The sequence below is a fragment of the Lepidochelys kempii genome, chromosome 8 (assembly GCF_965140265.1).
Source record: "Lepidochelys kempii isolate rLepKem1 chromosome 8, rLepKem1.hap2, whole genome shotgun sequence".
NCBI classification, from domain to species: domain Eukaryota; kingdom Metazoa; phylum Chordata; order Testudines; family Cheloniidae; genus Lepidochelys; species Lepidochelys kempii.
Window position 1 is genome coordinate 38,527,107 of NC_133263.1, and position 14,186 is coordinate 38,541,292.

Below are 14,186 nucleotides of genomic sequence, written 5' to 3' on the forward strand. Positions count from 1 at the left end.
ATGAATGGGGAAGTGATTATTTGTTCTAGAGCCATTTCAAGGGATCTCCCTGATGGATAGGCTGCTTCTGCCGTATCAGTCGAGATATTGCAAAGCAGACACAAATACTAACCCCCGCAAATGCAGAGCCGTGGGCCTGGCTTAAGAAGTGTATAACTATCTACCCCGAATTGAATTTAGATTCTAGGAAAATATAGAAAATATTTAGATAAAGGAAAACTGTCCACAGGATAAAGTAGTGATTTCAGATAAAATCCCTAACTAATATTAAGAGTTTAGATCTAAGCATGTAATTTTTAAAAAAATGAGTCGTTCAAATACATAATGGAACGCATTTGGCATCGTACAGGTCAATATCTGGGAATGGCTAAGGGAAGTTTCTTAGGCGTATTGGACCAAATTTATTCCGGCTGTAACCTCATTGAGGTCAATGGAGTTATACAAGGGATAAATCTATAACGAAAACAAAAAATGTATATTTTATTTGCTTCATTTACCCCTCCCACTTGAAATCAATATGGCGGAGAAAGTACCTCAAAGAGAAACGTTCAAATTAATCGCTTTTTACAATAAATCATGCAGAAATCGAGCCTCTGGTTAATCTTTTTAATATCATAAGGCTACTCATATTTACTTGTTTCGAATTTACTTGTTTCGAATAGAATTCATTATTCTATTTCAGTTTTCATTAAATATTTTATTGCGGTTATGTTTGCAAAAGGTTTTGACGATATGAAATGTATAAACCGTTTTACATTGAAAAATATCTTAGTAATTTTTAATGCAGACGCTTGGTGTCGCTGCTCACCACAAAGGCGAAGAAAAAACTGAGGCTCCAGACGACTCCATTACTCGCCGAGCAAGCGTCCCTCTGCCAAGCAGGGAAGCAGACCACAATAATGCGTAGCCCGGAATGTGAACTGCACTGTTCTGAAAGATCTTCAGGTGGAGCCGGGTTTTGGCAAAGATTCTTGCCCGTAAGCGCGACTAGGGGACGCTGACATATATTTAAAGAGAGAACAGGTATCTGTAGAAGAGATTCGGATACTAGGAAACGTGAGGATGAGAAATAGTGAGGAAGGCCTGACAAGGCAGGTTCTGTCTCTGATCCTTTTTCTCTGTGTGCCGGAGGTGAGAACTGAAACGCTTCGCTATGCTGTGACTGAAGAAACCGGAAGCGGGTCGTTCGTGGCGAATATTGCAAAGGATTTGGGGCTGGAAGCCGAAAAACTGTCCGCTCGGCAGGCCCGGATTATTTTTGAAGGGGAAAAACAGTATTTCCAGCTAGACCGCAGCACCGGGGATTTGTTTATACAAGAAAAAATAGATCGAGAGGAGCTCTGCGGGCAGATCTACCCCTGCCTGGTGCATTTTGAGATATCGCTGCAGAGTCCGCTACAGTCCTACGGAGCTGAGGTAAGCGTTTATGATATCAATGATCATTCCCCAGTGTTCTTAAATAATGGATTTATTCTAAAGATCTCGGAAAGTACTATGCCTGGAAATCGTTTTTTTACTGGAGAGTGCCCAGGATTTAGATGTGAGCAACAACAGTCTCCAGCATTACAGCATAAGCTCTAATGACTATATTCAGATTTATACTCGGGATCGTAGTGACGGCAGAAAGTACGCAGAGCTGGTGCTGGATAAACCCCTGGACCAGGAGAAGTCGGAGATTAGTTTCACACTCACAGCTATCGATGGTGGTTCCAAACCGCGGTCGGGTACAGCCCGAATTGGAGTTATGGTTCTGGATATAAACGACAATAATCCGGTATTTTCTCGGCTTCTTTATAAAGTCCAGATTTTGGAAAATAGACCTGAAGATTATTTGTTAGCTACAGTCTCTGCTACCGATTTAGACGAAGGAATTAATGGGGAAATATCCTATTCTATTATTCAAAATTCAGAGGAAAATCGCCAAACTTTTAAAATAAATCCCCTCACCGGGCAAATTCGACTCAAGCAGCCACTAGATTTTGAAGACAGAGAAAACTATGAGATAGACATACAGGGCATAGATGGCAGGGGTCTGTCTGCACACTGCAAAGTCCTGGTGGAATTGCTGGATATGAATGACAATGCTCCGGAGGTGACCATAACATCCCTCACCAGCCCTATCCCCGAGAACTCCCAGCCGGCGAGAGTGATGGCTCTGTTCAGTGTCAGGGACCGGGACTCCGGCGATAATGGGAAAACGGTCTGCTCCATAGAAGACTAGCTCCCTTTTACTGTCAGAAAAGTATAAAAAACTTCCTTCTCTCTGGTGCCTGAAAGCTCACTGGATCGTGAGAGACTGTCGGAGTACAACATAACAATCACTGCTCAGGATTTGGGATCTCCCAGTCTCGCTACTGCTGTGACAATCACAGTGGAAATATCAGATATTAATGACAATTCTCCCATGTTTAATGAAGCGTCATATACTATGTATACAAGAGAAAACAACGGGCCAGGGATAAAGATTGGTAAAGTCAGTGCTATCGATTCTGACTCAGAGCAGAATGCCAAAGTGACATATTCTCTATTGCCTGCTGAGGTAGGTGGCCTTCCGCTTCTCTCCTATATCTCCATAAACTCGGAAAATGGGAATGTGTACGCTCTGAGATCCATGGATTATGAACAGATAAGAGAGTTCCAGGTCACAGTGAGAGCTGCAGATGGCGGGTCCCCTCCACTGAGTTCTGAAGTCATTATTTGAGTTGTGATAATTGATGAAAATGACAACGCCCCCTTCATTTTATACCATCTGCAGAACAGCAGCTCCCCCGCTAATGACCTGGTTCCCAGATCGGCGGAGGCGGGTTACCTGGTGACGAAGGTGGTGGCTGTGGATGGGGATTTCGGTCAGAATTCTTGGCTTTCCTACCAGCTGCTCAAGGCCACAGACCCAAGTCTCTTCACTGTGGTTCCCAAAATGGTGAAATAAGGACCACTAGGCCATTAAATGAACGAGACAGCTTCAAGCAGAAACTTCTTATCCTGACTAAAGATAACGGAGAACCATCCCTATCAACCACAGCGACGCTAAATTTTCTTGTGGTGGATGGATTTTCAGACACATATATGCAGATTTTTGAGATACCCAACGAAGAAGAGAAGGACAGCACAATGACTACGTATTTAGTGATAGCGTTGGCTATGCTTTCATTCATTTTTTTTATTTTCGAAAATATTTGTAATTATTAAGGGATGTAAAAGGCGAAATTTTAGTGAAAAATATAACTCGGCTTGTGACAATTTTTATGGCGCTAACGGCTCCCCCAGTAATTTAGTAGATGCCAGTGAAACCGGAATCCTATCCCAGCCTTGTCATTATGAAGTCTGTTTGACCAACGGATCGAGTAACAGCGAGTTTAAGTTTCTCAGACCAATAAACCCTAGTTTTCTTTCTCAGAATTCTGAAATAGACAAGGTCAGAGACAATGATTTTCTTAATAGTTCCCATGTGGGTAGTCAGATAGAATCAATGAGTCAGGACAGCATATCTGCTTGTGTTGATTAATATTTAATTTTCCAGACTTGCTTTGATGCTTGTTAGTAAGAGTTTAACAGAATTTTAAACAATTTGAGTGTACATAGTAATAATGTAGCCATATGTATCCCTACTATTCAATCTTCAGGCCCTTGCCTTGTGCTTTAATTATGAATATTCCTCTTCTCATAGAAATCCATTGATGATAATGATGGATAGCGATGTCCTTGTGTGTACAGATATTGTTTTAGATTATTGATTTTTGGTTAAATTTTCGAGAGCGACAGAAATGCCTAAGTATCAAAGGGGTAGCCGTGTTAGTCTGGATCTGTAAAAGCTGCAAAGAGTCCTGTGGCACCTTATAGACTAACAGACATATTGGAGCATAAGCTTTCCTGGGTGAATACCCACTTCGTCGGATGCACGAAGTGGGATTCACCCAGGAAAGCTTATGCTCCAATACGTCTGTTAGTCTACAAGGTGCCACAAGACTCTTTGCCAGAAATGCCTAAATCACTTTTGAAAATGGAACTTCGTCCTAAATCACTTAGTCACTTTTGAAAATTTTACCCTTTGTTGCGAAACTGTAGTATTGTGTGGGATGAAGAACATGTAACTCTCTCAGCTCCACTGAAATCTCAATAAAATTATCCTACTTTGAACTCTGCTTGATCAGGTTCATGAAATATAGTTAGGAGGTCACTTAGTTCCATGCATTAACATGTAATGCAACATACGTGTAAAATTTTGTCACGTAGAAAAAGTTGAGGCAAAATCCCGACTGATTTCTTTTAGGACTGGAATGTAGGGATCGCTATTAGCTGGAAAGACTTGAAGTGCCATTGCTTAGCTTATCCGCCGGCATTGTGGAAGTCATGGAACAACACTGTTCATAGAAAAGGAGTGGCACCTTAGAGACTAACCAATTTATTTGAGCATAAGCTTTCCTGAGCTACAGCTCACTTCATCGGGTGCTGTAGCTCACGAAAGCTTATGCTCAAATAAATTGATTAGTCTCTAAGGTGCCACAAGTACTCCTTTTCTTTTTGCGAATACAGACTAACACGGCTGTTACTCTGAAAACTGTTCATAGAGTACCTCAGATATAGAATGTATCGTATATATCTGGAGCAAAATTTTCCAGATGGGGCCTAAACACAGGCAAGCAAACGTATATTTAGGCACCCGAGTAAAAGTAGCCTTTTTCTTCTGGGCTTCCATTTTCTTCAATGGGAGTTGTAGGAACCTATAACTTGGAAAGTTAGACCACACCTCTAAGGTTTAAACACTGATTTTGCAGACCGTTACCCTCGCCTTTAATTTCTCCATTGACGGTTGAGCTCACAACCACATTTGGAAACCCTTACAAATTTCCTCATATTATTTCGGTTAAAAACAAATCTGACCTTTAACATATGTTCTTCGATATGGGTCATACCCCTAACATGTCTATAGTCACACCAGAGGTATGACCCTTTCCAGGCTTAGCTGTGGTCTTCACAATTATTCACTTTTTACATGGTTCACCAAACCCTGTGGGAGACTTATCCTCCAGATGTTTCTGGCTAATATCATGGTCACTGTCCACCGGCATTTTTAGCACTGAAATGGTGGCATATCATCCCAACAGTCATATCTTGTGTGTGTGTTCATCTCTTGGTTAAACTTTGTAGTTGGTTACATCATTATTCACTCAAATTAACCGTCTCTGTGTTAAATTAGCACATATCAGGAATAAGATTAAGCGATTTGAAGTGAAATAGCTGGAGTGTATTGTGACTGCATGTTCTGTTCCCTAAACTCAATAAAATCTATATTTGCCCTGCTTCAAGTTAATAAGACCACTACTTCTCGCTCGCTGTTTGTTGCTTAATTATGCGGATGCTTCTACTCGATATTTTTAGGGAATTATACATAGTTACCACTACTTCCCTGTTTTTTATTTTCTCTTTGCTCTGGACCTTTCTTGTTGGGGCTGACTTTCCAACCTGTGTTCATTTTGTGCTTTCCTTTGAACGCTCCAATTGATGTTTAATAAAAACAAAACAAAAAACAAAAACCCCCACAATGACCAAAAATGGATATCTGAAGTCTAAGCAGGGCTGAAAACCCTTACGGATGAAAATCCCGTGAATACTAACAGTATGGCACTTGCTCTATGTGAGTTCACATTATAAAGATGTGGACTGAGACTAAAGTTAATTCCTACTCTAACCAGATAGTTTTCGCTACGATGGCTAAGATCATCCCATTTAATACTCTAATTAGATTGTTCTTCTTACCATAACCACGTTATATTTATTTTTGCTTAATACCCAATTATTGATTTTTCTCCAGTTTATGAAGTTGTACTATGTACTCCAAAGTAGATAGGATTATGCTTAGTTGTATATTATTCACACATTTTAAAAAATTTTTATTTACTCTTCACTTTTTCCTCCACTTCTTTCTTGAATACTATCAGAACCAGAATGCACTATGTGTAGCTCACTCAAGGAGTACTCCTAGCCTGATAGTGAGCTATAAATAATTCTCTTGTGTATTCGATTATTTAAAGCGAGTCGTGACTCCCGATGGGCCACATACCCGTAGTTTATCTATAGGAATATGGAGTGGAACTCTATTAGGCACCAGATTCAATAGACTGACCATAGTGCATTAACCTGATCCTGCTACCCTGACTTCACACGACCATTCCTTCTATGGACTTTAAAGGGCCTGGTGGAGGCAGTGTTGAGGACCCAGAGCACATGTGGATGTCATTGCTCAGCAGCACTGCGTCATTCACACAAGAAAGTGCACAATGAGATAAATGCTTCTTCAGTGGTGGCAGAGTATCACATTGTTTTCACTGAGTGTATTAGACGTTCTAATAATAATGCTGTAATCCGATAAATGTATGACGGGGGGGGGGGAATTTAGGCAACAAAAACAAAGTCATTTTAATTAAAGCATTTGTTCTGGTCTTTATCGTACCAAATGGTGACACATGTAGGAAATGGGGGACAGTAAAATGATTACTATAACTTCAGAAACTCATTTATTAAAATCATGTCAAGTGATGCCACTCAGAAAGGTTCAAATAATAATAATTGTATCTCCCTTCTTGGAATTTCATTTGAAATCAGTTGGAATACTAGAATCGTAGACATATAGGACTAGAAGTGACCTTGAAAAATCATGAAGGCCAACCCCCTGCACTGTGGCAGGACCAAGTAAACCTAGATCTAGACCAGGGGTGGGCAAACTTTTGCCACATCGGGGGAATAGCAATTGTATGGAGGGCCATGAATGCTCACAAAATTGGGGTTGGGGTGCGGGGGGGGGTGTGTGGGATCTGGGGTGGGGCTGCGGTTTAGGAGTTTGGGGTGTAGAAGAGTGCTCTGGGCTGGGACCCAGGGGTTCAGAGCGTGGGAGGGGGATCGGGGTGAGGCAAGGGTGCGGGAAGAGGTTCAGCTTCTGGCTGGGGGTAGGAGCTCTGGGATGGGGCTGTGGATGAGGTGTTTGGGGTGCAGGAGGGTGCTCTGGCCTGGGATCCAGGGGTTTGGAGAGCGGGAGGGGGATCAGGGCTGGGGCAGGGGGTTGGGGCATGAGGAGAGGCTCAGGGGTGTGGCCTCCAATCCAGTGCCCCCTGGAGTGGGGCTGAGCCATGGATCCAGCGCCATGGCGGAGCAGGCCACACCACACAGCTCGGCCCCTGACCCAGCTGGAGCACCTGAGTGGGACCGAGCTGGCTGGTGCGGCCCCCAACCCAGCTTCCCAGCCAGAGCACCGGAGTAGGGCCAAGCTGTATGGTGCAGCTCTAACCCGACCCTGTGCCCCGGACAGAGCGGTGTCGCACCAGGCAGCTCGGCCCCGGACCCAGCTTCACGGATGGAATGCCGGAGTGGGGCCGAGCTGCGTAGTGTGGCCCCGACCCAGCACCCCGGTCAGAGTGGGGATGAGCCACTTTTGGTGTGGCTTGGGCCAGCTTAAAAGGGATTGCAGGCCGGATCCAGCCCATGGGCCATAGTTTGCCCATCTCTGACCTAGACCATTCCTGATGAGTGTTTTTCCATCCTCTTCTTAAAAACCTCCAGTGACAGTATTCTACAACCTCCCTTGGAAGTCTGTCCAGGAGCATAACTACCCTTGTAGTTTTCCTAATATCTAAACTTAATCTGTCTTACTACAAATTAAGTCCATTACCTCTTGTCCTATCTTCAGTGGATATGGAGAACAATCGATCACAGTCCTCTTTATAAGAGCCAATAACATATTTGAAGACTGTTATCAGGACCCACCTCAGTCTTCTTTTCTCAACCTGCCCAGCTTCTTTAACCTTTCCTCATAGGTCAGGTTTTCTAAACCTTTTGTCATATTTGTTTCTTTCCACTGGACTCTCTCCAACTTGTCCACATCGCTCATAAAGTGTGAGGCCCAGAACTGGATGTAATACTCCAGCTGAGATCTCACCAGTACCAAGCAGAGCAGGACAGTTACCTCCCATGTCTTAGATACAACACACCTGCTATTACACACCATAATGATATTAGTTTTTTTTCCCCAGAAAGGCATCACAGTGTTGACTCATATGCAATTTGTGATCCACGAAAACCTCCAAATCCTTTTCAGCAGTTTTACCATCTAACCAGTTATTCCCATTTTGCAGTTGGGCCAGGTATAGCGCCCCCGTCCAGGGAAGTGAGCTGCAGCCTAACCAAGAATTAACAAAAGCTTCAAAATACATTTTGAATAATTTTTATATATATATATATATATATATATACACACAGATTTAAGGACAATTTGTGATTTTATTTAAATGTAACAATTCACTCTCTCCAAAAGAAAAGTGCAATGCCAGCAAGTTTGAAGAATGTAATGCAGAATGAGTCTCTTGGTATAGCTAATAGTGCCTCAAGAAGTTGCCTTGTTAACATGGCATTTTACATCCCTACTTCTGTAAGGGCCTTGATGTGGTAACCACTGCTTGGTGAGGCAGTGTCAGGATTGTAGCAATTAAGCCCAAGCTACATGGAGGATGCAGGGGCTGGGAATGGGGCATGCAGCCTGTGCCTCCCCAGCCTTCTCCTCCTTGAGGCAGGCCCTATGCTGGTTCATGAACGGCTGCCCAGGCCCAAGCCTGCCTGATGCTATGCCCTCAGCGCGGACCCAGGTAGCAGTGGCAGTGGTGGTGGCTCCAGCTCCAGGGTCCCACTGCTGCTTCTTCTTTACTAAAAATAAGGTAAGTTTTTAACAGCTATTAAATTATACATTGTGCAGGAATGGAAATGACTACTTTGTGATTTGTTCCTCACCTGTCCAAAAAGTCACCCTGAGTGACACAGCACAAATCTGTGCCATTGTCCTCGAGTGGCGCATTTGATTTTTCCTTCCTAAAGGAGGTACTTTGCATTTGTCTTTATTGAATTTGATTTTGTTGATTTCAGAACAATTCTCCATTTTTTCACTGTCCTTTAGAATTCTAATCCTGTCCTTCAAAGTGCTTGCAATCCTTCCCATCTTGGTGTCATCCATATTTTTAAGGAAGTTAAGTGTATTTTTAAGGAAGTTACATTTTAGCTGACATCAGAGCTCCAAAAACAGCAACACTGACAGCAGTAACAATACTTCACAGCACTAACAACACTGGGAAGGACAAACTGGCTCCAAAAGCAATTTTCCAGACATACTATAAGGCTATTTTATTTTACTGTTTGTTTAATGCGGGCAACTGAGCCATATGGAGTACAAGATAACCTCCCCCACAGATTTTACAGTCGAAGAAACAGTGACCAGACCTTTAGATATTCTGGGAAGCCTCAAGTCACATTAATATCGAGGAGAATTTTGGCTGCTTTGCACCTCTGAGTTTTCGGATTAGGCACTATTTGAAAAAAATAGACTAAAATGCATATTAAATATTCAGTATGTCTATTCTTGCTTTCCGTATTAGTATGTTTTCTAAATAGATTTACGTTTTATAAAAAAAGTTTATTAATTCAGGATATCTAAAAAGAAAGCAATACAATAGCCATTCTGTAAAGGAGATAGAACCACCATAGAACAAATTTTCCAACCGGCTTTATGGCCAGGAAGACCTCATTCAGGCGCATGGTGGCGCTGTTGACTAAGAAGGGGAAAGATTACAACAGGCGATCCTGGAGTCATAAGGCTAGAACGTAACAAGACCAGAATGCAGGAGCAGAGATACGGGTGCTTCGCCTGGTATCGCTGAGAAAAACAAAATTATAAAGGCGTTGAATTAACTGAATCCGTAGAAAGGAAATATACAAGCTAAAGTAAATATTTCGGAAATCAGAATTCTGCAATGAATTTCCACTAGTGTCGTTATTTCCCGATCGATGTCTGTGTGTTCTTTCCTATTAAGAATGGCGGATAAGAAGAGGAGAACAACAATCAAAAGGCAAGTCGCTTCTCTCATTCTATTTCTTTGCGTGTGGGCCCTCGAATGCGAGACGGTTCGCTATTCTGTGCCTGAGGAAATGGAAAGCGGGTCCTTTGTGGCTAATGTAGCAAAGGATCTAGGGCTAGACCCGAAGAGACTGTCTGCTCGCAGGGCCCGTGTGGTTTCCGAAGGCAGCCGCCAGCATTTCCAGCTAAACAGCAACACCGGGGACTTGTTTATTAAAGAGAAAGTGGACAGAGAGGAATTATGCGGGGAAGCGGAGCCCTGCATGGTGCAATTTGAAATAATCCTGCAAAATCCCTTACAAGCCTATCCTGCTGAGATAAGAGTTTATGATATAAACGATCATTCTCCAGTATTCTCAGACAAGGAATTTATTTTAAAAATCCTGGAAACGTCTGACCCTGGGTCTCGATTTCCCTTGGAAAATGCCCAGGATTTAGATGTGGGAAACAACAGCCTCCGGAACTACAGCATTAGCGATAATAATGACTACTTCCATATTTATACGCGGGTTCGGAGTGACGGCAGGAAATTCGCAGAGCTGGTGCTGGATAAACCACTGGACCGCGAGGAGCAGCAGGAGGTGAGTCTAGTGCTCACGGCCGTGGATGGCGGCTCCCCCCCGAGGTCAGGCACAGCACAAATCCGTGTCATTGTCCTCGATGCCAACGACAATCCCCCTGTGTTCTCTCAAACCACTTACAAAGCTCGAGTTCTGGAAAACAGCTCCAAAGATGATCTGGTTGTCACTGTTTCTGCTACTGATTTAGATGAGGGAAATTATGGGGAAATATCCTATTTTTTTAGCCAGAAATCCAAAGAAAACAGTAAAACCTTTCATATAAACCCAGTGACAGGGGAACTTCGACTCACAGGCCAATTGGATTTTGAAACGATTGAAACATATGAGCTAGATATTCAGGCCACAGATGGCGGGGGGCTGTTTTCCCACTCCAAAGTGCTTGTGGAGGTGCTGGATGTGAATGACAATCCCCCGGAAGTTAAAGTAATGTCCCTCACCAGCCCCATACCTGAGGACTCTTCGCCTGTAACAGTGGTGGCGCTGTTCAGCGTCAGAGACCGGGACTCTGGGGACAACGGGAGAACAGTCTGCTCCATAGAAGATGATCTTCCATTTTCTTTGAAAACAACTTTCAAAAATTCCTACTCTCTAGTGACTGAATATGTGCTTGACCGAGAGAAAGTATCGGAGTATAACATCACCATCACAGCCAGAGATTTGGGAACTCCCAGACTCTCCACTGAGGAGAGAATCGTCGTGAAAATATCAGACATTAATGACAATTCCCCAGAGTTCAGTCAAACATCATACACTATGTATGTCCGAGAAAACAACGGCCCAGCCGTCTTGATAGGGAAGGTCAGTGCTTTTGATTCGGACTCAGAGCAGAATGCCAAAGTGACATACTCTCTGTTGCCTGCCGAGGTAGGTGGCCTTCCGCTTCTCTCCTATATCTCCATAAACTCGGAAAATGGGAATGTGTACGCTCTGCGATCCATGGATTATGAACAGATAAAAGAGTTCCAGGTCACTGTGAGAGCTGCAGATGGCGGGTCCCCTCCACTGAGCTCTGAAGTCATTGTTCGAGTTGTGATAACTGATGAAAATGACAACGCCCCCTTCATTTTATACCCTCTGCAGAACAGCAGCGCCCCAGCTAATGACCTAGTTCCCAGATCGGCGGAGGCGGGTTACCTGGTGACGAAGGTGGTGGGTGTGGATGGGGATTCCGGTCAGAATTCTTGGCTTTCCTATCACTTGTTGAAGGCCACTGACCCAGGTCTCTTCACTGTGGCTTCCCAAAATGGTGAAATAAGAACCACGAGGCTAATAACAGACCGAGATACGATGAAGCAAAAACTCATTGTGCTTGTTAGAGACAGCGGAGAATTGCCCCTTTCTTCATCTGCAACTCTGAACATAGCTCTAGTGGAAGGCTTTTCGGACGCATACATGCAGTTTACAGATGTAGCTGTGGAAGAGGAAGAGAATGGCACATTAACTGTGTACTTAATAATTTCCTTGTGCTTAGTATCGTTTTGTTTTTTTATTTCAGTGATAATATTTATAATTATCAAGCTTTATAGAAGAAGGAATTATGGAGAAAAATACATGTCTGCTTCTGGCAATTGTTGTGGTGATAGCAACTTCCAGAATAATTTGGTAGATATAACGGGTAACGGAACTCTGTCTCACAGTTATCGTTATGAAGTCTGCTTAACATCTGGATCAGGAAACAGTGAATTCAGATTCCTCAGACCCATTATCTCCTCTCTTCCACCTCAGCATGGCAATGCTGGAACGGACTCTGGAAAAGAACAGGATCTTCTTACTAACTTTAATCTGACCATGGATATGAAATCAGCGAACCAGGTAAAATTAACTTCTCATTCTCTATAATTTTTTCTTATTTTTTTATTATTGATTTAACATATGCCCACATTTAACCATATTTAAAGAAAACATCATAAATATTTCACAATTATTCAGAATGCTACTTTTATGTTCTATTGGTTCTTGCAAATGAGTTTAGTGTTGATCTGTATATATTTAATGTTTCGTAGTCTGTGTTTTGATTTAGAAACGTTTGGAATATTAGATATCTTCAGAGACAAGTACCGGAGAGTATTAATATACTATTGGTCCATTGAGTATGCACGTTATAAGGAAATGATTAACCTCCTAATCTCCTTTGGGGAAATATTGTCTGAGTTGTCCACCTCTCCTCGTTTGGGGAAATATTCTTGAATATTCTAGTAGGGATAACTGGTTTTTGTCTTTGATCAAAGACTCCTGGTGTCATTAAAGAAACAGACTTTGTCAGAAGCGCGGTTTAACAGGGAATTGTAAATGATAAATTAATACATCCAGCTATTTTCCCATTGTTATTGTTACTGTCACCCAGGACCGAATTAAGGCAAAGGAGGCCCTAGGTATACTCTATGAGGGCCCCATAACACCACTCCCACACTGTGACCCCACCCACATGGGAAGGCTCTATCCTCCTTCTGCTGGGATGAGCTTGTCTTTCGGGCTAGCTGCTGTCTCGGGAGTCAGTTGCACTCATTTTATCTTTCTAGAGTTTTCCTTGCATACATGAGAGCTGGACATATCTTTAAATGAAAGCCGAGACTCTGATCTAATGACGTGACTCTAAGAGCTAGGGCCCTAGGAGTCTCTGCTGTTACTCGAATTATGTCATGTAGCCAACCTTAACTTTGTCATATTGCTTTATTCTGTAATGGAAATATCTCGATGCATACTATTGACTTTATATATATAGTGGATTGACTTTATATATACAGTGGATGTATAGTGCATTTGTCGAAAACGTATTGAAAGCTGTAGAGTCTCAGGTTATATTGAATCATCAGAATTCTATCTGGTTTTTAACTGATGTGTTAGTACAGCAGAAGACTATTTTAATGAATAGAAATTGAGCAACTGATCTACTTGGTGTTGTGAAATTAATTGATGGTGTTTTGTCCTGTGGTATAGAACTTGCAAGTTTGTATTTACACTATATTTTGCAGTGTTTTATATATTTTTGTAATAAATAATGTAACTTAAATTAGTATTAAGGATTATTAGAAATAGATTCCTAGAGTCAGAAATTGAATTTTAAAATCTTTCATTATGTTGTTATCTTGGCCTTTGCAGGTAGTTTTGCAATTTATTTCTGGTTTGATAACACTAGGTGATGAAAGATTATATGGCAGATTTCCAGACTTTTTCTTCTTTTGCTATTGTAGAATGTTTCTAAAATGTGTGTGTGTGTGAATTGGATTCAATTGACATTCACTTACAACCTACCTTAACTCTTGCTTTAACATATTTTTTATTTTGGAATTTTCTGCTCTAGAAAGGTTTAAAATCAGGTTGGCATATAAAAGCCATAAGAGTGGGGACCTGTTATGACTTATCTTTAGAAATCCACTGAAGTAGGGCTGCTGTCCTAAATATGTTAGCAAGTTGATAGGAAGTTTATGTTTTGAGGAGATTTATACATGACACAGAATAGAGGATGAATGGGTGTGAGGATGAACGAGGGGGAGACATTATTCAAAGGGAAATCATTAAACATTTCACATTATATATATAGAAAATGTTAAGCGTTTACAGTTTTAAAAACAGTGAAAAGACCATTTTTGCCAGTCCACCTTTATGCTTTCTATGACCCGTGGGTGTTTCCCATGACCCAATCCCATATCTGTCATAACCCACTGCACTCCCATTTCTTTCATGGTCCTCTGAATTCTTTTTCTGTGATTACC

General features: G+C 42.0%; 1 protein-coding gene across 4 annotated transcripts in view; it reads left to right on the top strand.

The window, feature by feature from the left end:
• Nucleotides 1–1,047: 1,047 nt before the first annotated feature.
• LOC140915802 (protocadherin gamma-C5-like) overlaps nucleotides 1,048–14,186 on the top strand; it is a 384,766-nt gene continuing 371,627 nt past the window's right edge. For 3 of the 4 annotated variants that reach the window (XM_073356112.1, XM_073356114.1, XM_073356122.1), the window contains exon 1: nucleotides 9,653–12,285. In XM_073356112.1, coding sequence (XP_073212213.1) covers nucleotides 9,823–12,285 — 2,463 coding nt within the window. In that variant the 5' untranslated portion in view covers nucleotides 9,653–9,822. Of the gene's footprint in view, nucleotides 1,417–9,652; nucleotides 12,286–14,186 lie in introns of those variants that run through there. The other variant, XM_073356153.1, reaches the window with a different exon arrangement.